This window comes from Lycorma delicatula, chromosome 6 (genome assembly GCF_047948215.1).
Source record: "Lycorma delicatula isolate Av1 chromosome 6, ASM4794821v1, whole genome shotgun sequence".
Lineage (NCBI taxonomy): Eukaryota > Metazoa > Arthropoda > Insecta > Hemiptera > Fulgoridae > Lycorma > Lycorma delicatula.
The window spans coordinates 106,300,204-106,323,572 of NC_134460.1; the positions used below are offsets into that span (position 1 = coordinate 106,300,204).

The 23,369-nt window shown below is 30.0% G+C and overlaps 1 protein-coding gene across 3 annotated transcripts in view; it reads right to left on the reverse strand.

Annotated features, from left to right (window-relative positions):
* Positions 1-23,369, reverse strand: part of Helz (Helicase with zinc finger) — a 118,278-nt gene that overhangs the window by 80,600 nt on the left and 14,309 nt on the right. For all 3 annotated transcript variants that reach the window (XM_075368284.1, XM_075368285.1, XM_075368283.1), the window contains exons 3-5: positions 18,051-18,304; positions 6,269-6,466; positions 2,755-3,028 (exon numbers count right to left, since the gene is read on the reverse strand). In XM_075368284.1, coding sequence (XP_075224399.1) covers positions 2,755-3,028; positions 6,269-6,466; positions 18,051-18,304 — 726 coding nt within the window. The remainder of the gene's footprint in view (positions 1-2,754; positions 3,029-6,268; positions 6,467-18,050; positions 18,305-23,369) is intronic.

Consider the following 23,369-nt stretch of genomic DNA (forward strand, 5'->3'; position numbering starts at 1 on the left):
TATAAAACAAACATACAAAAATGTAGCTGTTTTCCATCACCTTGCCATTTATTATTAATATTTTTTTTTTTTTTTTAAACTGTATACATATAAGAATAAAATTCATGAAAGATAAATGGATAACAGATTCATTCATACAGATTTATATTCTCTCACTAACAAATTACATATATCCTTGTAAAAAAAAAAATCTCTGAAAGTGCGAAGTTTTTCATATAAAAAGGATTAAAATTTAATCGTACATTTAATCCAGAGTTAATTTTTTTACCACCAAGATTCAAATGGTGACATACTACTGATCACTTACTTAAATAACAACATAAAATATTCAACATAAAGTCTATTGGTAGTAATTACCAATTAAACTTTTTGTTGTAACTAACACAACTCCTATTTTGAATACATGAGAAGTTATTTTGTTCGGCTCTCATCCCACTACACTTACCATTACAACTGCAGAAAAAAATACATATTCCAATGATTTTCTTGTTTTTTATGACATTTTTTAATAATTAATTTTGTTATTACAATCCTCAATTCAAATTATATATATATATTTTTTTTTTTCTAAAACATATATTTTTTTTAAAAGAAACTGAGTTTTACTAGAAGAGGAGGATTACTTCATTGTTTCAGTCACATCACCTGTTGTAAATTAAGCATTATTATAATCTTATTTATTGTTTAAAGTTTAATAAAATCCCTGGAGAAAGTATTAAAAAAAAAATCAGTTTGAGAAAATTTAATTAACAGTTTAAGACTGAAAATTCTGATTTAAGATAATATTGATACCAAAGAGGAAATATTTTCCTTGATAACATCTAGAAATATAAAATCACTCTAAAGTTTAATCAACCAAAACAAATATATGTGGAAATAAATATTTTTTTAAAACCAGAATGTTTTAAGCAAAAGTGCTGACCGCTCATATACAAACAAAGAACTTACATAATTTAGAAACTGAACTTTGTACTTTCACAATACCTTTTCTTAGATGTACTTCATGAAATAAATAATTATATACTAACAGTTTATAACACAGCAATCATAAGACAATAAAATATACAGAACACCCAATCTAGAAGCTCCAATAATTTTTAAATTCAAGGAACCAGTAACATAAGAAGAATTAAATTTTTACTGAAAACCCTAAACTTGGGAATCGCTAAATAACTTCTGGTATATATTCATTTATTACTTATCAGTACTGAAACAAAAAATTGTTCAGTCAATTGTTTACATAAAATTATAGTAAGAAATCATGACAACATAATTCCCAAATTATTCTTTAATTAAGTTTTGGCCAATTCACAAACAAATGGTCCATTATTATTATTATTATTATTATTATTATCCTTTCAATTTGATTTAATTTGCTATTACTTCAACAAATATAGCATTTAAAACTTATCAGATTATTTTTATTTTTTCCAAAAAGAAGACCATAAAAAGTATTTTTAATATTACATGAAATATAAACCACCAAAACAAAGTAATTAGGTAACTTACATTTACCATAATAATTTCTAAGAACTGATTTTCGTGGGATACCACATCTTCAGTTTGTACTGAATTCTACAGTGCAATCATTTTATGGTGCAATATGTGCATTACTTGAACAGTCTCGAAGGAAAGTTTTGTGTGAATTACCATTGCAGATAGGAATATCATAGAGAAATACACAAAAGACCACACAAAGAAATTGTGTCTACATGCATACTGTATACACTGTATACAGGAACAGAAACCCCCAGACACTGTTAAGCAAATAAGGTACTGCCAGTGGTTTATCAATCAGGTGGAAAGTAATGGGTTGGGCATACTGGATAATGCATTTTTTAGTGGTAAGATGTATTTTCATCTTAGTGGTTACACCAATAGTCAGAACAACATACATTGGTCAGACAAAATCCACACATCTTACATGAATCGCTGCTCCACTCAAAGAAGGTAGTGGTTTGGTGTAAGATTTCTTAACAATGAATATTGGGCTTGATTTTTTTTTTGCGAAATCCTTGACAGTTCAGCATACCAGGATATAATTATGCAATTTGTAGCTCTTATCCAGCTGATGAACACTATTGTTACCTGCAACAAGATGGGGTAACATGCCATATATCCAAAAACACCATGGGATTTTTGGAAATGTTTGGTAAGCACATGATCTTCAAAAGATCTGTGGATCCCCGGATCCCCTGTTCTCCTGACTTATCGTCATCAGATTTCTTTATCAGGTTTTTTTGAAAGGACGAGTATAACGAGTAAACCCACATACTCTACAAGACCTGGAGCGAGCCATTACTGCAGAGATCAATTCCATTAGCCCTGATGTCCTACGGAGGGTGTCAACAAATACGATATGAAGGGTTTGGACCTGCCTTCAGGGCATATTAATATTATAAATTATAAGTATAATAAATATACTTATTAAAAATTCATATACTGTGATAGTAACCACTCAGAAATAAAAAGTATTATTTTATAATAACTTTATTGCTTTGCTTTTAAATTAATTTAATTAAAATTAACTTAATGTACAATATCTAAAGACCTACTTGGAAGTTCAAACATAAAGTAATTAATTTCAAATTAAACAAACCTCTCTAAGTTAATTTGAACGCTTAAAAAAATAAAAACTAATATACTTATTACATTTATACAATTACATTTACAAATAACTCAAACACTTATTTATTAAATAAAAAAATATTACCCAAACAAGTATTTTAACTACATTATAACCACTGAACAAACCTTTTTAATTTCTTTGATTTTATCTGCATCAGTCACAGGAACAACATCAACACAAACATGTCTAACAAGAACAGGTTCCATTCCAAAATCAAATACCACAGACTGTCTGAATGTTCCATAAATATCAGTTGAAAATTCTACTCTTATTCTATGTTCAAATCTTTCCACATGTTCATCTATTATCATACCAGTTCCTTCAGTCCATTCTTGATCATTAATTGGTTCACAATTTACTATCGTAATACCTGTATCAACTACCAAACTAACTATCTGCCTGTAAACAAAAGTTACAAGATTAGACCAAAATTTATGTAATAAGCAATTTTAAAGGGTGACAAATTAAAAGTAAGATAAATCGAATGCACTGGGAATGAAGAATAAACTAATTGAGATATAAATTATTTTTCAATCAGGCAACTGACAAACATTCTTGTTACATAACCATGAACAGTGATTACAGGCGGTTGCCTGTAATCACTCTGGTACATTCAATAATATATATATATATATATATATATAGTACTGTTAATATATATCATAAAATGTAAATCTTAAATCAATTTTTTAAATGTAAAAATAAACAAAATAAAGTAAAGATATACACAATAACAAGGAAGTTACAGGGCAAACAACTACGAAGAATACTACACTAGTAATCTAGAAAATATTATACAATTTAATAAAAATTCTGAAACAGTCATAAAGTTCACTGAAAATTTTGACTGAAACATTTTCATTCAAAAATGCCAAAATTTTACATAATTAATGGAATGAATAATCAGAAATTAAATAATAATAAAAGAAATGTTTAAAGTTAAAAAAAAATAGACAATATAAAAAATGAATATACAAAATACTTTGTAAAAGTAATAAAATTAATTATCTAGTTCAAATATACAGCACGATAATAATTATAAATCATGCAAATATTATGTATATGCTGACATAAATATGAATAAGTTTGAAGACATGTTTATATTAATATCTTTGTATATACGAGGGTGAATCAAATTTAAATAGTAATTTTGTTATTCTATGCAGCAAACAGTTCCAAGCTGGATGACAGAGTGGGGGGGTTAATGTTCAGTATGTTAGAGAGGCGGAACCAGCTTGGTTAGCTCCTCCACTCTGTTCTGTTGTCAATACAGCCGTGAGTGAGCAAGAGATTCCGTTGTCTGTTGCATAATCGTTACGATTTTAACTAATGAAGGCGTTAAACCTGTAGAAATTTTAACTCATTTAAAGGTACAGTTACGGAATGCTACCTGTCCCAGAACCGAGTGTGTATGTAGGCCAGACAGTTTAAGGAAAGGCGAGAAAGTGTAGAAAATGAAAGTCATGATCGACACCCAAGGTCAAATCTCACAGCTGACAACATCCGTGCTGTGCGAGAGCTTATCAAAAGTGATCGCCAGTTCAATGTTGAAATCAGAAGTGCGTAACAGCTATGGGAGTGCTCAATCCATTACCACTCATCATCTTAGCTTTAGAAAAATTAGTGCTCTACAGGTTCCAAGATTGTTGACCAAAAATGAAAAACAGGTCAGGTTGGAAGTCTGTGAGATTTCTGGATCGATTTCAGCAAGGTGGGGGATGATTTTTTGAGACGCATGTCACATGTGCAGAATCAAAAATGGCAAGTATGGAGTGGTGAAGGAAGAATGAGAGCTGCCCAGTGAAGGCCAAAAGATGTCTGTCAGCCGAAGTTCTTGTAACAATTCTTTTTGATTGAAGGTGGGTTTTACTCATTGAATTCTTTCACAATCAATGAACAGTGAATGCAGCTTACTATTGCCAGCTGCTACAATCAACAAAAAGCCACCTACCAAAACAAAAGACAGGATATGCCTATCAGAGATGTCATCCTTCTTCACGACGCCACAATTTTGATAAGGGATAAATTGGAAAAAAGCACTAGGAAACCCTTGACCACCCTCCCTACAGTCCAGATTTGTCTCCTATGACTATTTTTTGTTTGCACCCTTGAAAGAATCGCTGGGAGAGGAATGATTCAAAAACAATGAAGATGTCAAGGAACACATGCACAACTGGTTGACGACTCAACCTCAACCTTTTTATGAACAAGGATTATTCAAGCTTCCAAATCATTGGCAAAAGTGTGTAGATCGTGCAGAAGACTATATAGAGAAATTTATAATTTATTTTTTATGAATTGTGTATATTATTAATCAATAAATTTATAAAAAAATTACCATTTACATTAGATTCATTCTCATGTACACACATATATATATATATATATATATATATATATATATATATATATATATATATATTATATTTATATACATACATATACACATACACAGACAAACAATTGAATACATACATATACAAATAATACATAATATGTACACATAATGAATATATAAATTTGCAGGCAATGATAACACCAAAGCGTTTTTCACCCTCAAGAAAAAAAAAACCTATACAATCCAGATCTATCCCTCTGCAATTCTTTTTGTTTGGACCACTGAAAAAGGAACTGGGAGGACATAGATTCCAGAGCGACAATGAAGTAGAATAATTCATGTACAATTGGTTCGTGATACATCTTCAAACTGTTTACAAAGGAATCCACTAATAGTTCCCCACACATTGGAAAAATGTGTAGAACTTCAAAGAGACTACGTAGAAAACCAATAAATATGTTTTGGATTTTTATTTTGTACTAATGAATGTTAAAAACCAGAAGACTATGTACAGACCCTCACAGTTGCATTTGCAATTACTTTATTAATATTTAAGTTATTATGACTGCACTACACGTGGTCTATGTTATGTGTTACATATGGTCTATTATTATTTTTTCTGACAACTGTAATTGGGCCAAGTTGTTTTGAACGTTTTGTTGATTACCATATCATTTAAAAAGAGTATATTTATGATACAGTAAAGTTCCCTTCAAATTTTTCATACTTATTTTTTCAGTTTAAAAAAATGTTTAAATAAATCAATACTTTAATCAAATAGTCTGTACTCACAAGTATTAATGTTAGGTGCCAATCATCCACCAAACTATCAAATTTATTATATTTTGTTGCTTAATGTGTTAATACCAATAAAACTAAATATTTTTTTTAAAAATTACTGTCATTAAAATCTTTGGTTTAACATGGAGTAGAAAAATTGGATAATTTAATGGACTATTTATTAAATTGTTAAAACTCATAATCTTTTATAAGTTCACTATTTTTATATTCTAATTTAATTGTAATAGCTGATTTCTACTAACCGACTAAACTGTCGATATATTTTAGATTCTTTCATTCAAAACAATTCTTTATCAAACTGGAAACTAACAAAAGAAGAAATTTTTAGAAATACGGTTGGTTTCTATTTTGGTCAAGTTATACTATATTTAATTACCAAATAAAAACAAACCATTTTTATAGTTTATTACAAGAATTCACGTAAATTCCTGGAATTTAGTTTAAAAAAGATTAAAGATTAAGATTAAAGATTTAAAGATTAAGATAAAACAACCAATTACCTAAGAACAAAATGGTTGCGATGAGCATCTTGGAGTAAAGCAACAGCTCTCAACGGCATACTCGATTGTAATGTAAAATTCCATTCTTTCTGGCTAACCTTTGATGAAACAGTAGTTACTAAGTCATCACTACAAGTTTCTTCAACACCATCTATTCTCTCTCTCATAACACGATCAGGACTAGCCGACTGTACCCATCTAAACAGAAAAAAATTCACAAATTTATTAAAGTCATTTGTTTCTTATTAATTCACAGTTTTAATTAATGAAATTAAAAACGTTGATAAAAAAAAGTTATTACAACACGAATAACCAACTGGAAAAAAGTAATCAAGCCCTGAAGTTATCATTTTGAATAATGAAGTTCTTATTTTAGAACTCTTAATATTTCAAAATATTATAAACATTAGCATACACAGAAGACATTATAAATTCAATACAATATTCGGCCAAGAACTATATGAAATTGAGTTGATTTCATAGTGTGAGCTTACAACTGAATTCAGAGTCAATCAATGTAAAACTCTCGGAATGCAGGCAGACTACTCATAACTTTACACATATTAATTTGACTCTCTTGTGGGGTAATCCTAACCTCTAAATACATAATTATATTTAAATTATAATAACATATCAAACAGCTGTCTAATAATGTCTCTGTCTAACCTATTTTGATAGAAATATAAAACTACAAAAAATAAATTATCAAATGTAACCAAATAAATTTGTGTCTTCAGTAATATCTTCGCAGTAAATTAATAACAATTAATAAAATAACAGTATTTTATTTGTAAAAATTATTTTTTTTAAATTTATTATGTGCTGTACTCTCTTGTTTCTTACTAATGGTAGGTAAATATTGGTTGCCATAATATAAAGTATGACTAAAAATTATTAATTGGCTAAAATGATAAAATAACAGTTTGACAAATAGTATTTATTTCATAATTAAACAATTAAAACTTCACGTATGGCCATAAAATTTCTATAGCCTAATTACGAAAAATTACAATATATAATGATAAATTACATAATAACAGTAATCTATATAACAATTTTATTTCATACAATGAAATAATAAAATGTTCAAGGAAAATATAAACAAATCAGTTATGAGTTATTCAATTTTGATAATTTGTTTATCCATACTAAAAGACAAAATTTAAAATAATGACAACTTTTGTATAATTCTTTTAAAATGTATTCACACTGATATAATTAGAAATGACATACAGAGTCTTATACTTTTGTTTTAATATATGTTATCACGTAATGCACTCTCAATATGTGTATGAAGAATACATATGTTGAACATACATAATGTGTAGGTTCAACAGTTTTCATAGGAATAAAATTAATTTTACCTGCAGTACATTCTTAACAAATACCTTTACATTCATTTACCTCCTGGACACAATCATGATTCCATAACAGTTAAAAATGGACATATTTTTCTATAGTGTGGTCAGTAAGTTACCTGATCACTGAAGAAACCACAAAAGGGAAAATCAATCACAGCACCAAATTAAAATAAAATAGGGTAACTGGAAGCAGGACTACAAAACAGGCCAGAGATTAGAAATGAACACTTCATTTGTAAATGATTAGTTAGCAGCAAGCTACTGGATGGTTCACTCAGCTTCTGTAGTTCATAAAAAAGTAAAAATATATATATATATTTTTTGTATGAAAAAAAAGATATACATATATTTCTTTTTCACACACATACATATACATGCATTCATTCATATGTACACAAATATTTCGTACTCTAATATTTTGTAAGAAGAAACGCACGCACGCACACACATTAATTTATCAAACATGTTGTCCTGCGTGTTAAATTATAATTAATTATTTATAGTTTACAAATCACCAGATACACACATATATAAATATATGATTATATACTGATATATATATATATATATATATATGATATATATATGTTAGTATTAGCAACATATTTTTAATAATAAATTATTATACAGGATGTATAATCAAAATAACCTCCCAGGACTTTCATAACCTATTCTGTTTGTGAAAATAATGGAAAAAGTGCATATAAACGATTGTCCTAAAATGCTTTGTTTGAAAGTTACAGATAGTGAAAGGTTTCACTCAGATTTCAGCTACCTGGTGATATAAGGTTATACTGAAATTTTTAACAGGCTAATTAAGGAGCAGAATTAGTGATTTCTTATGGTTTTTGACCTGAAAAATCAAATAAATTAGGTCAGTGGCGGCTCATGTATAGGCTCTGTGGAACTGCAATATCTCTATTTCTACTTGATATTATGAATAACATTTAATATAATGAGTCATTTTTATTTAATTCTTTCTTTATACTTGTACAATATATAATCCTTAAGCTTAATGTCAGTAGCCATCCCCCAATTTATGAAATAGATACAAAATCTTTATATAGAACTGTGTTCTTCAAAGTTCCAGCGGCATGGTATTTGGCTGCTGTGCACATGCGCACATAGGAAGCTACACACAAGGCTGCAAGGGAGAGAGAACACTGTCGCTCCCACACTGCCAACCCTGGCATGCTGGTGAAAGGTAGGTTTTTTTTTAACCCAACGTGTGTATGGAACATTCCTCCTTTGTTCCCTTTTCTAGTTTAATCAGTGGAAGAAATATGAAGGCGGGGTTTGGTTGTTTTTTCAGTAGTGATCAGAAGATGATTTTTTGGGCTCTCTGATGCCAAATCTGTCCAAAAACACGCTGAAAGGGCAAAAGAGAAGGTAATTAGTAAAAACTAATTATGTATTTGTTTCTGTGTACATAGAAAATTAAATTAAGCATCATTGGACTATAGTGTTTTTAAGTGGACATTTTGTTAAGTTATTTAAAAACAATAAAAAATATTAGCTGTATTGACATTTTATTATTTATTCAGTTAAGCCGTGTACCAGATTCTTGAATGTGCTAAAGTGTAGAATTAGATTAATATCCTGCTTCCAGTTATTCTATTGGATTCATTTTTTTTCAGTTCTTTTATTTACAGAAAACTTTAACCATGGCCTTGAAAAGACCCAGAAAAAAATTTTCTGGAGCAGCACCCCTATTAATTTTAGCTACGAGCTGCCACTGGTCCCAGTACTGTATCTGCATTCGTTTTTGAGAAATCTGGCATGAAAACAATAAACTGAGTTAAAAAGGCCATGTTTTTTATGTTTGACTTTGTTAAATGGGTAATAAACACATAAAACTTTTAATCAAAACTTGTAGAGAATTCAATTCTGAACAAAATGTTGTAACTAATTGAATAAAACATACAAATGTTAAAAAAATCCGAATTTTATTTAAAAACAGTACTCTAGACCAAAGTGTGGCAGTATGTGGCAGTTTAAAATAAATGTTCAAAAACAAGCCTGCCATTTTCACATTTCGTGGCACACTTCTTTCTCTTTTGTTGACATGGCTTTGTTGCTCTGTTTAGTTCTTCAGGGCTGTCCTTTAGTTGCTCAGCCGCATCAATAATGGGAACAAATAATTCCTCATGGGAAAGTATATTTGTTTTGTATACAATATTTTTCATCCACTCACAAATGTAAAAATCTAACAGTGTTACATTAGGTGATCTTGGTAGCCAGGAATGACTGATCCATTTCTCAGGGAAACTCTTAATAAGAGTTTTCGCTCTTATTAAGAGATTGGAAACAGCACAAGAAAAGTGGAGAGGCATGCCATCATGCTGGAAGTATACTTTGCATCTCAATGCTAGAGGAACATCTTCTAGCAGCTGTGGGCAATTCTTCTTGAAGAAAGTGAAAAAAGAACCAGTATTTAAACGGCCAAATAATAAGAGGTCCAGCCAGCTGATTGTGAAGAGGGCTGCACCACATATTGATGTTAAATCAGTGTTGAAAACTGCCTTCTATTGTTTCATGAGGATTTACTTTGTCAGTAACAAAACATACTTGTAGAGTTGTCGATTTGTATTCCACCAGTTGCAGAACTTCAAGCGAAATCTGACAAGCGAAGTCTTCTGGGTGTAGACAATGATAAGGATAAAAACCTGATTTGTTAAAGTATCCTCCAAACCATTGAATCCAAAACTCCGATCCACTTAGAAAGATGTGTACTCACAGCTAGACTACACTGAACTTCTTTGATAATAATTTCATCAATAACAACGTCGTGTTGGACAGATCGTTCATAGCTGGTACTAATATTTCATAGTGAACCTGCTTCCTGAAGATTGTGAAAAATTTCACTAATTGTTTTAGCATCTGAAATCCTGCCAATTAAAAAACATATTTTATATTTTATCACAGCAGCTGTAACATTAACATTATACACACCCAAAACGAATACCATATCAGCATATTTCTCTGCTGTAAATAAGTACGACATTAGTTCAATGGCTAACCAATCACATTTAAACTAAAATTCACAGAAAACCTTTGCTAATAACAGCACAGTTCAAAGAATTATTTAAACACTAATACAACAACGCATTGGTGATCAGCTGTTGTTATTTTATTACCAACTTTGAAATAATAATTTTTCAAACAATTTATTGTATTTCTATCATTAATAAAGGAATTAGTATCTAAGTAACCTTTAATTATTTATTTTTAATTTACAACTGTTATGTAACTTCCAATTTTTTTTAAATTTTTTAACAGAAATTTTTAACAGTAAATTTTTTTTTGTAAATTTTTCACATCAACAAAAAAAATTTGGATTTTGTTTACATTAAATAAAAACATTTCTGACAAATGTAATAATGTACTATTTTAAATAAAATTCTAATCCTAACTTTTCTCTGTTTTATTCAACTTATCTTACACCACTTTGTTCAGAATTAAATTCTCTACAAGTTTTGTTTAAATGTTTTATGTGTTTATTATCCATTTAATAAAGTCATTGTACATTAGATATAAGAAAGAGTTTTTTACTCCAACTTATTGGTTTTTACCACAGACTTCTTGAAAACTACTGCAGATACAGTACTGGGACCTAATTTATTTAATTTTTCAGGTCAAAAACCATAAAAATCACTAATTCTGCCCCTTAATTAACGTCCTAAAAGTTTCTGTATGACCTAATTTCACCAGGGTATCTGAAGTCTGAGCGAAATCTTTCACTAGCTGTAACTCACAAACAAAGCATTTTTTAGGACATATGTTCATATGAAATTTTTCTATTATTTTCAAAATAGAATAGGTTATGAAAGTCATGGGAGAACTGTGATGTATACTGTATATGTATATTTTTCTTTTTTTTTAACCTCCAGGACCAACATTAGGTACTGTTTCAGAGGATGAGAAGAATGATAATTTTTGTAGCGTGTGAAAATGCCATGTCTGACTGGGATTCAAACCCACATAAATATATGTATATTTACATTTTCATTTCATTAACAATTTTCAACTGTTGAAAACAGTAAAATAAATGAATATTTGTTGAACAAGACAATATATGATCCTAAGCTATAAAAAAGGCCTATATCCATTAATAGGTGATAGTGCTAAAATACAGACCTAATAGAGAATAGCAACACAGAAATTAAAAAATGTGAAATAAGGTCAAAATGCCAGTGACTAGAGAAACATTGTCAAACACAAATTAAAAAAAAAAAATTTATAAACAGCATTGAAATTTTATTTATTTTATTGATGGATATTATGAAGTAATTTAATATATATATTTTTTTTATAATATTTTCATATACAGCGATGCGCTAGAGTTAAAAATTAGTTATATTTTAATATCTTTTTAAAGTAATCTTTATTAAATTTTATAGTCACTTGAATACACACGTAACACAGGATGTCTAGGATAAGGTATCCCAAAGTAATAGCCTATATTTAGAAAATCAGTCATCATAATCTCTTAAATGTTGGCTCAATTGACAGGAAATATCTTCAAGTGTTGTTCCATATACTCTCAAGGTCAACAAAATATGCATGCGCAGGCAAGACTCGCAATGCAATTGTAGTCAATAGTAGTTAGTTGAGATATGGACCCTACAATAAAAGGTTCAGTGTGTGCTTTGGTTAGCAGTTTCAATCATTTATGCTTTTTCAACAGCGTGAATGAACTGAATGGAATATCAATCCAGGTGGATTGATATTCCATTCAAAATGAATGTAGGTACATTCAAGTGTATTCATCAGTGAAATACAACTTTAAAAGAAACTGGAAGCTTGGTTTCACAAACTGGAATCCCCCAAAAGTTTCAAGTAGTGACAAAATTGTGGATCGTGTACGTGATGCATTCACTGTCACTCCTGGAAGTCAATTAAGTAGGCTAGTTGTGAACTGTAAATTCCTTGTTCCATTATTCACAACACTGTTCATAAGTTCATAAGGCTTCATTTGCGAGCATACAAGTTACAATTCTTTCATCGCATTAAACTAAATGATCACCAGCTACAATATCAGTTTGCTGCAGAGGTAATGCACTATCTCAATAACAATCCTAATTTTCTTGATATGGTGTTACTTTGTGATGAAGCAAGCTTTCATACATGTTAATATAAGCTTATACAAAAGTTAAACACACAATTGTCAAATTTGGGTACTGAAAACCCCCATATAACAATCAAGAATGAAAGGGACGCATCGAAAGTCAACAGCTAGTTAGGACTACACAAAAATAGCACCATTGGTCTTTGTTTTTTCATGACGTCCATTGTGACAGGACACACATACCTCAACATGCTTGAGAACTTTGCTATTCCTCAGAGTTCCAAACAAGATGGTGCTCCACCAAACGTTAATCGAGTTGTTACCATGTTCTTGAACAACAATTTTCCTGGATGTTGGATTAGATGAGGAGATCCAACTGCACAGCCACCAGATATCACTCCTTTGGATTTTTTACTTGAGGATTTATTGAAAGTTGTGTATGCCAAAGAAAAGTTCAAAATTTGGATGATTCAAAACAGAGAATGACGCAGATGCTCCAAAACAACTGGCAAGAGTTAGAATATTGTCTACATGTTTGCCACACTACCGAAGATGCACACATTGAACTTGACTAACCTAAATTAAAACTTGGTGAGTTGCTATGCTTATTAAAAAAAAATTATTGAAATATAATAACTGGTTCTCTTAATATAAGCAATTACTTTTGAATACCTTTAGCCCAGATTCCCTGTATACTAACAGATTAGTCCTCTTGCTATCCTCAATAAACCCCGACAACAACAAAAATTACATATAAAATACATAGTTTTGATAGTATTCACAATATTTACTTTTCATTCTCCATATTCTGGATCTATAACATTTTTTTCCATTATTTCATAATCTGTAACAAATGTAGAGTTTCAATTTTATTTAAAGATAAAATATTTATTTATTTATTTCATCTTAAAACTTCATCCCAAACTAATTTCTCAATTTCCAAATTATCAGAAACATGTTGCAGAACGTATTTTTTGGAATTTTGCGTTATAATAAAGTTATGTATAATAATGACGTTATATGGTTATGTGTTATGTACAATAGAAAAATTAGAGTGAATCTCAATTTTCCCAAAACTTTACCCTTGAGATTTATTTTCTGTCAAGAGCAAATGCTAATGCAAAAGGAAACTTTTGTCTATATAATGTAAATGGTATCAAAGGTTCTCCAGAATATTATTCTGGGTTAAAGATGCAGCTGGTACAAATGCAGTTTTATCTTTATTAATTCCTACTAAAATTTATAGTTTTATATAAAAGAGTTGTATAAGTTTACAACTTTCATCACAATACAATCTTATCTTTATATTTGTTTCTAAAAAGTAAAATTACAGCTCCATTTTTTTAACGCTAACTGATGTTAATAAATATGACTATCTATTACAATTTTATTTTTTCTATGAGATGCTTCAATTCTATGTGTTCACTACTAAATCAATATTTTTATTTCATGCATAATCAATGCTTCATATCATCATCATCAATGCTTCAGCTTTGCCATAAATGGATAATTTTTTAATACCTTTTTATTAAAATTATACAAGTAAACTGTATCCATAAATATCACTTTATTCAATCTTTTAAGATAATAACATTAACCTCAAACTCGAGAAAAACTAAGCACAAAACTAATAAAATTAAACAAGTATAGAATTAAAAATTTAAGTTTTATGAAAGAACTAAGTCAATGCTGCAACAGATATCGAGAGAAGTGTGAAACTACACCGCACAGGTGAAATCATAAAACCCATTTTTACACTTCACTATGGTCAGGAGTTAAAAATCATTCAAAACAGTAAGTATAAACCAATTAAATACATATTTTTTATTGTGTTATTTTACTATATAACAGAACTGTTTATTATTGTTTAAATACCTTTACATACTTCTTTTCAATCATTCCCTAATTAATAAATTCATACAGTTACCTCCTTGTTTATTTAATGAAAGATTTGGTTAACATGAAAAAAATAACTAAGCCCTATCCATTTTGTGTTGAACAGTTTCCACAACATTAAGTTAGACCAATTAAATTATTTAAGATAGATTCAACTATTTAATTCTCATGTCCATTTAAAAAGTATTATATAAATGGTTGTATTCTGAAATGTTATGGTAAACCAATTTTAAAACCAATCATTTTTCTCTATTTACTGCTACCACCAACAGCAAAATAATGATCAAACTGACCTGAAATTTTACAAGCATTGAGACAACTAATAAATAAAAGTATATTTTAGATCATTTTTCTGTTTTATCAGGTAATGAATTTCAGAAATTGTACATTATCAAAATCAACGCAAAAACTCCATCATTCTGTAAATCTAATACACATTTCTTGATGTTTTAAAAGCAAATATTATTTATACAAAAAAAATTACAGTAGTTTATTACAAGATTATAAAAGATGATAAAAACTTTTATCATCCATAATGTAATTTTTATTCAATAAAACTACTTTAAATGACAGTTAAATACATGTATTCCTTAAATCACAAGATATTTGAATGTAGAATGAAACTGCTATCATTAATTTATATTTTAACAAGACATTTAGCATTTCATTCTGAAAAAAATATTTTAGAACAATGGAAAATCAATTCTGAACTAGAAAATTAAACGGCAACTTTAACACTATACTGAATGCCTTTCATTGTTTTTTAATAACTGCTTCAAGTGAATTCATATAGATCAACTAGTTATGATTTTTATATCAGTTATGAATTTTTTTTTAGAAACAGCAATCAAAAGCAACATAATCATTATTTGGCCAGTTATTAACAGTGAATACGGGTATTAAACAACATTTAAGAAGTTATATTGTATTATAAAGTACTACGTGGAGTCTGCTCACCTACTTTTATTATATATATATATATATATATACAAAAATAAATGTTTGTATTTTGGTACTGTATGCGTTCCTATACCACGCATCCCCCCACCCGCATGCGTTCCTATACCTCACATCCCATTGCGATGAAACTTTCTTGAGTTGCTGTGGGCACGCCTGCAAAGGTTTCTGAATTAGTCTGGACCTGCTAGGTGGCGCTGGGGTTGAGAATTTATTTTAAAAATTGTATTTATGGTCAGATTTGGCTCAAATTCAGAATATATATTAGTTACATGAAAAGAAATATTTTTTCGAAAAAAGGAATGAAGGATGGTGTTGAAGAGGGGAAGGGGTGAAAATGTGAAGAGGGGAAGAGGAAAAGAGGGAAGAAAGAAAGTGGGAAAAAGGGAAAGGTTAAATTTTTGTGATGTTCTGTAAGGTTCAATTTTTTAATGTTTTAGAAAACTTTTATTTGTGTTCATTTAATACACATACTCAAATCTAGCAATAGCAAACACTGCCAGGTCAGCTAGTATACATATAAAAATGAATGTTTGTTTGTCTCGTATGCATTCCTCTGTTTGTCTCGTATCCATTCATCTGATTATGATGAAACTTTGGGGAGTTGTGCACGTGGCCACAAAGGTTTCTGAATGAGTGTGGACCCACTAGCTGGTGCTGGGGGTCGAGATATTTAAAAAAAATTGTACTTATGGTCTGATTTGGCTCATATTCAGAATATGTGTTACATGGAAAGAAGTATTTTTTGTGAAAAATGGACCCGCTAGTGGTGCTGGGGTTGAGATATTTAGAAAAATTGTATTTATGGACTGCTTTGGCTCATATTCAGAATATATTAGTTGCGTGAAAAGAAAAATATTTGCAAAAACTATACCTGCTAAGTGACACAGGTGTTGAGATATTTATGTAACAAATGAATAAAAATATACAAACAGACTTTCTTCTTTTACATATATAAAAGGCAATATTTGTATGTATGTATGTCCGCTATAGACTAAAAAACTACTAGACCGATTTACATGCGAGGAAAAAAGGGAAAAAAAGAAAAATCAGAAAAGGGAAATAGGGGAAAAATAAAGAAGGGAAAATGGGTAAATACAGAAAAGAGAGACATAGAAAAGGAAATAAGAGAAAAGTGAAGAAGAGAAAAAGGGAAAAGGGATAAAGTGAAAAGTTAAATTTTACAAAGTTCTGTAATGTTCATTTTTTAATGTTTCATCAAACTTTCAATTGTGTTCATTTAATCTATCTATCTATATATTTATATATACTCAAATCCAGCAATAGTGAAGCATTGCCGGGTCTGCTAGTTATTTAATAAAATTGTTTTATAAAAAGAAGCAATACTGGAATTACCTGGTACATTTGTTATCTATTTACTGATACACCACCACAAAGAATATATATATATATATACTCAAATCTAGCAATAGTGAAGCATTGCCGGGTCTGCTAGTTATTTAATAAAATTGTTTTATAAAAAGAAACAATACTGGAATTACCTGGTACATTTGTTCTATTTACTGATACACCACCACAAAGAATATAATTTACCTGTTTTAGTGCGTCATTGTACTTTTCTCTACTTTGTTAAGATTATTATGAGGAAAATATAAAAATTTTGTTGTCATAAAAGCACTCCTGATGAAAATAGTAACAATGGAACTCAAAGCCTAGAAGCTTCTATTCAATTTTACAAAAAATCAAAACTGTTTGGCCTATCTTTTAATTCTCTTTTCATTCTATCAACTTTTTTAACACAATTTTTGTAAAATTAATTACTTCTTGACTTCTTTTATCAATGTTTAAATAATTTGATAATACAGAAAAGGAGAAAGTGGTCTTTTTACAGTTAATCAGCAGTCATATTCCAGATCTACTATCACAGACAACAGAATTAGAACTATTAAAAAAAAAAACAGATCTTTTTTTTGATTAGTGAAATTATAAAAACTTTTACTTCAAGAATATTTAGATTCCTTGGTTACTTAAACTATACACAGCTCAAAACATAATTTTTTTCTCTAAGTACTAGTGAAACAGAAACATTTATGCAAATAATTTACAGGTTTCAATTATTTATTTTCCCACCAAGAATTTGAATGACTAAATGAGAATTGATTATCTTAGAGAAAGAAATTAATTTACAGTTATTCTAACTGCTGATTTATTATTTTAAACTGTTATTTATAAACAGAAATGGGAAAGAATCACAGAAACACAGTAGTGAATACCCAGAATCAATAAATTAGCAGTATCCAAGACTTTGGAGCTCAGTACAGGGCTGCACGGAAAACTACAACACTTACAAATGAAATTACGGACACACTTCACAAATGAAATGATTCTATTTTGGATGTTAGGACCAAAGCTAGTTTTTTTTATGTACTTGATTTGGACCGCAATCTGTTTGTGAGATATAAAAAATAAATAAATATAGTTTTTATTTTAATAAAGTATAATATAGAATCAACTGAATTACAAGTAAATGCACACAAACCTTTCAAGCAGTTGTTCGGTGTATGATTTTCCATATAATTCTTTTTCACATGCTCTCTGAAGTTTCATTCGTCTATACTGAAATCGTTCTCTCCATTCCATTAACTCTTGTGGTCCATGAGCTTCAACACACTGAGCACCATACCTGCATGATCCTCCTTCTGTCCAAGCTTCACATAAACTGTACATCTCTGCTGTATAACCTCTTGGAGGAGGTCGCCATTTCCAGTCTCTACCTTCATCAGACATAATTACCTGAATGGAATAAACAAAAACAATGTTAGCCCGACTCAAAATTACAGTATTATATTTTCAACTGTTATTTATTATTCCTTTAAAATAAAACAATTTTATTTATTACTGTTTATTAAGTCATTATTCTAATTAACTATTTTAAAACATAGTGCTGGATACAAAAGCCAAAATTAACAGTTTCTTACTCATACTTTACTTTTTTCTTTTAAAAGAAACAACCACCAATGATTTCAGCAGTGTTTGAAACTTTGCAAAAACAGAATTCAGGAAATTTATTTTTGTATTTATGTATACTAAATAATATAATTAATTTAAACAATTAAAGAGGCTAAAATTTAAAGTGAAAATTTCTACAACCCATTCTTAAAAACTTCCCACATCTGCTTGATTAAATCAGCAGTGACAATTGAATTTTTTCCTCTCGGGATTAATTTCAAGCAAGGAAACAAGAAACATCAGCTGCCTAGACAGGGTGGATATACCAGAAACTGAGAGATTATTATACACTTGTATGAACATCAAGGCTTCATTAATGAGTAACTTTCAATTTAATTATTCCACTTACGCAATAAAACACAAGGAACGTATATTTACACTTTTGTTTTATTGATTTTTTATGAAGAATAAGTTTTAGAAATATACTTTTTTTATTATGTAAAATTATATGTGCATCACAGTTACCTCAATGCAAACACTGTTCAACGTGATCAAAAGAAACCTTCTGAGAGGCAGTATACATCATCTGTTGATTTCAACCACTAAAAAATGATGGCACATCAAAAATTACATTTCTGTTAGAGCCAAAGAAGCGCAATTTCAACTTGGGTAATGTTCTACTGCTGTAGAATTGTATTGGAATGTATATTTATATAAGCTGTAGTAACAATGATAAAATCTAACGTATGAGAATAATCTGAAAATGATAAAAATTCCTTAATCCTCAAAACAGGGAAAAAATAAATATTAACCAACAAAGTAGCCAATCTTATAAACAAGCAGACAGAATTTTCCAATCTTGTAAATCTCTTCAATCAAAAGACTTGTCTGAGTCTCCTCAACAGAGCAATAAATATTTTAGTAGTCCACAGATTTTCTCTTCATTCTAGAAAACAAAAATTGTAGAAACTCAGATGCAGTAAGTAGACTCCTTTCTTGGAAATATTTAACCAGTAATGAGGAAAACCCAACATTATTCTACAGGGTGATTCAAAGAAATGAGAAATTTTGAAAGTTGTGTTGGTACCACTTGATAAGTGGCGCCAGCCTCTCTAACCTAACCTGCCATTTAGTTGTCATGGATCCTTGGAGTGGTGCCCAACATGCATTTGCTATCAAGCGTTTTACAAAAACAATAACAGTGTGGAAGGAGCGCGTAGAGAATTTCACCATCATTTTAATCTGTGACGGCACGACCGTGTTCCATCGGCACATGCAATTAAAACATGGATATCTAATTTTGAGGAAACTGGTTCGGCAATGAAAAAGAAACCTCCAGGCCGTGAGTGAACACCACAGAATGTTCAAGCTTTACAAGATGCTATCACACGAAGTCCACATCGGTCAATCCGTCGTCTCTCAGCATCTTTACAATTGCATAGTTCAAGTGTTAGAAGAATGTTAGTGAAGGACTTGCAATTCCATCCATACAAGTTGCAGATCGTCCAGGAACTGAAACCGAATGATGCAGTTGTGCGAGCACAATTCTGTAATGTAATGTTTCAGAAGATAAATGATAACGAAGAGTTTGTTCACGAACTGTGGATGTCAGACGAAGCGCATTTCCACCTCAGTGGATTTGTTAACAAGCAAAATTTCAGATACTGGGCACAAGAAAATCTTACACAGCTACACCAGCGTCCGTTGCAGAGCCAGAAAGTGGCCATGTGGTGTGCTATGTCATCTTACGGTGTTATAGGCCCTTATTTTTTTGAGGATGACAACGGTCTTGCGATTTTAGTGACGTCAGCTCGTTACGTAGCCATGCTTGAAACCTTTGTTGTGGAACAACAAAAGAGATTTCCACCAATTCTTAACACAGCCTGGTTTCAACAAGACGGAGCAACGTCACATACTGCACGAATATCGATGGCAGCTGTACACCGATTGTTTGGACAATGTGTCATTTCACAAAATGGTGACATTAGATGGCCTCCCAGATCAGCTGATCTCTCAGCTTTCGATTACTTTTTGTGGGGGTCACCTTAAAAGCAAAGTGTTCCACAATAGACCTACTACAATGGAAGAAATGAAGGCAAAGATCCGAGAAGCAATTGCGGAAATTCCCGTTGAGATGTTACATCAAACCATGAACAATTTAACGAAGAGACTTCGTGAGTGTTTACGTAGAAGAGGAGGTCACCTCCAAGATGTCATCTTTAAAAAATAAACTAAAATATATGTATCTTAAAATGGCAACATTTGTACATTTTACATGAAATAGGATTCATTTTCTAAAAAAAATTTTTCATTAACATTATTTAATTTTTTAAATTTTCCGTTTCTTTGAATCACCCTGTACATTGTTTACCCATGTTTTGATTTTTTAGGAAATCTTATGAAAAAAAAAGTATTATTATTTACTTAAATAATATTATTATTATTATAATATAATAATAATATTATATATAATATAATATTATTTACTTATTATTATTTATTTAAAATGTAACAAAATGCTTTTAAAAGCACAATATTTACAAAAAACACACTTAACTCATTTTTTAAGACTAATAAAAATAAAAATCTGAATTAGATTTGTGACAAAAGGAAAACCAATTACAAGTTTTAAAGTACAAAAGATCTTCATTTTGAAATTTTTTTAATTTTATTACCATTCAAAAGCTGATACAACTCAACTCTGATCTCAAAATAGTCTTTAACACCATCATCAATTTTTTTCCTCTCCAAAATCTAATAATTTGTCACTTTTGGACTCTGCACACAGTTTCTTGAATTTACTCCTGCCACATGTTAATTCTTTCTGCTCCTCTTAACAATGCTAATATAAAAGGGATTCAAAATCGCACAAAAATACTTCAGGAGCTGATTTGGTGTATTAATATAAGTATAAAATTTGCTTTAAATAAATGGTTGGAAACAATTTTCAAATTACAGTTAGGAAATATTTGTTCTGATTTCTGCTGAAAGGATAAAATGAAGCCTGTTCTGTAAAAAAAAAAGGAAATGTACTAGAGATTTTACTGAAAACAAGGTTTTTACAATTTTCTTTTCAAAACAAAACAAAGCACTTTTAGAATGCATTTTTTTTCCAGGGCGCACACCAAAATGACATCATCAGTGCCCGAAAACAATATTTACATATTAAAAAATATAAGTATTAAAAATTAACAGTTAACGATTAACTTAAAATCTAAACAAACGAAACATAAAAACACAACTTATAGAAAACGCCTAGGATGTATGTGAAAAGGGAAATAAGGCCACAATGAAATAATACATTAAACATGTAACTTAAAAGAACAAAATTATCGTCTGGCATAGAGCACATGGCATAAACAGACGAAAAAGTTAAAAAAACAAAAAGGTATGAATAGTTACACTTCTGAATCCAGATGCACGGCCTTAAGAAATCATAAGACGTTTGATAAAGTTGATACATTGTTGCCTAAGATATTTTGAATGTTAGCCCCCAGTTTAAACTTCCAATGCAATGCCACATAACAGACACAGTCCACATGAATATGGTTTACTATTAGTTGGCAGTCGCAGCAAACAAAAGACAGGTGCATCAGTCTCATTCATGAAGTGTCCATGAGTAAATTTAGTGTGCCCTATTCACAAACAGTAAATAGTAACTTCCTTTTGAAGTTATTCCTGTATGAGGAGCTGCACGATGACACAGTGTTCTTATCTTGACAAACTTTATTCTTAATGGTAGCACTCCATTCAATTTGTTATTGATCATAAACCACTCTCTTCAGAAAACAGATAAGATCATTCAAAAGAATATGATTAGTGAAAGGAGGCTGCAAACAGGCCCTCTTTTACCACATAATAAGCATGCTAGTTGCCTGAAATTCCAATATGACTAGGGATCCTGTAGACGCTCACAGTTGTGTTATACTGAATCATTTCAGACAACAGACTATATCACAGACACCAAGGTATCTGGAGTATATGTCATTAAACGCCTCAAGGCACTCATGGAATGTGAAAAGCCAAGGACATGTCAATATGTTAGGATAAATATATTTAAAGCCTTGTTAACTTCATACAACTCCACAACGAAACAGTGGCAATGCTGGTAAGGCCAAACATGTATGTTCTACTGCCAACCACAAAAGCACACACAACCAATAGAATTATCGTGTTAAAACTATCTGTATAAACTATAGCCTCAGGATTCATGTAATTTAGAGATTAACTTAGAAAAATCATAAATTTCACTTTAAAAAATTAAATATAAAAACATTTTTTTCATAAGAAAACTGGATTTGTGTCCTTTTTTAATATCGACCAAGACTAAAGAGTCAATCCAAATAAAATCAACCAATAACAAAATAATTTGTTGCGTATATATGAGCACAAAAAAAAATCTTTTCACAATTTTATAATTAACATCCATTTTGCAATTAGCAGCCATTTTGTTTAAGATCTGCCATTTTTGGTGTTTTCAAGGGTTAGCAATAAGTTAAATAACTTTTATTTAGATATTAACTTGAAACAAGAACTACCTTATTCTAAATGAAATAATTTATAATTCATGTTATAACCAAAAATTTCATAGGTTTTAAGGAAATAACCTTAAACTTAATTAGAAAATTGTGTTTCAATTAGAATAAATTAATAACTTTAGGAATTTTTTTTTCATAGAAAGGATGAAAACACAACTTCAATATTTTTTTCCACAAAGTTGTAATAGTCTACTACACTCTGTAAAAATTTAATGCCTTTCACATTCATCCTTTAGGTTTTACGAGCCTTCAAATATTGATATTTGGCCAAAATAGCTGATTTTCAAATTGGCATATCTCAAAAAGGACTGAACAAAAAAATCTGTAATTTTCTCAAAATATACTTCTAAAATTTTATCACTGTGTTTTAA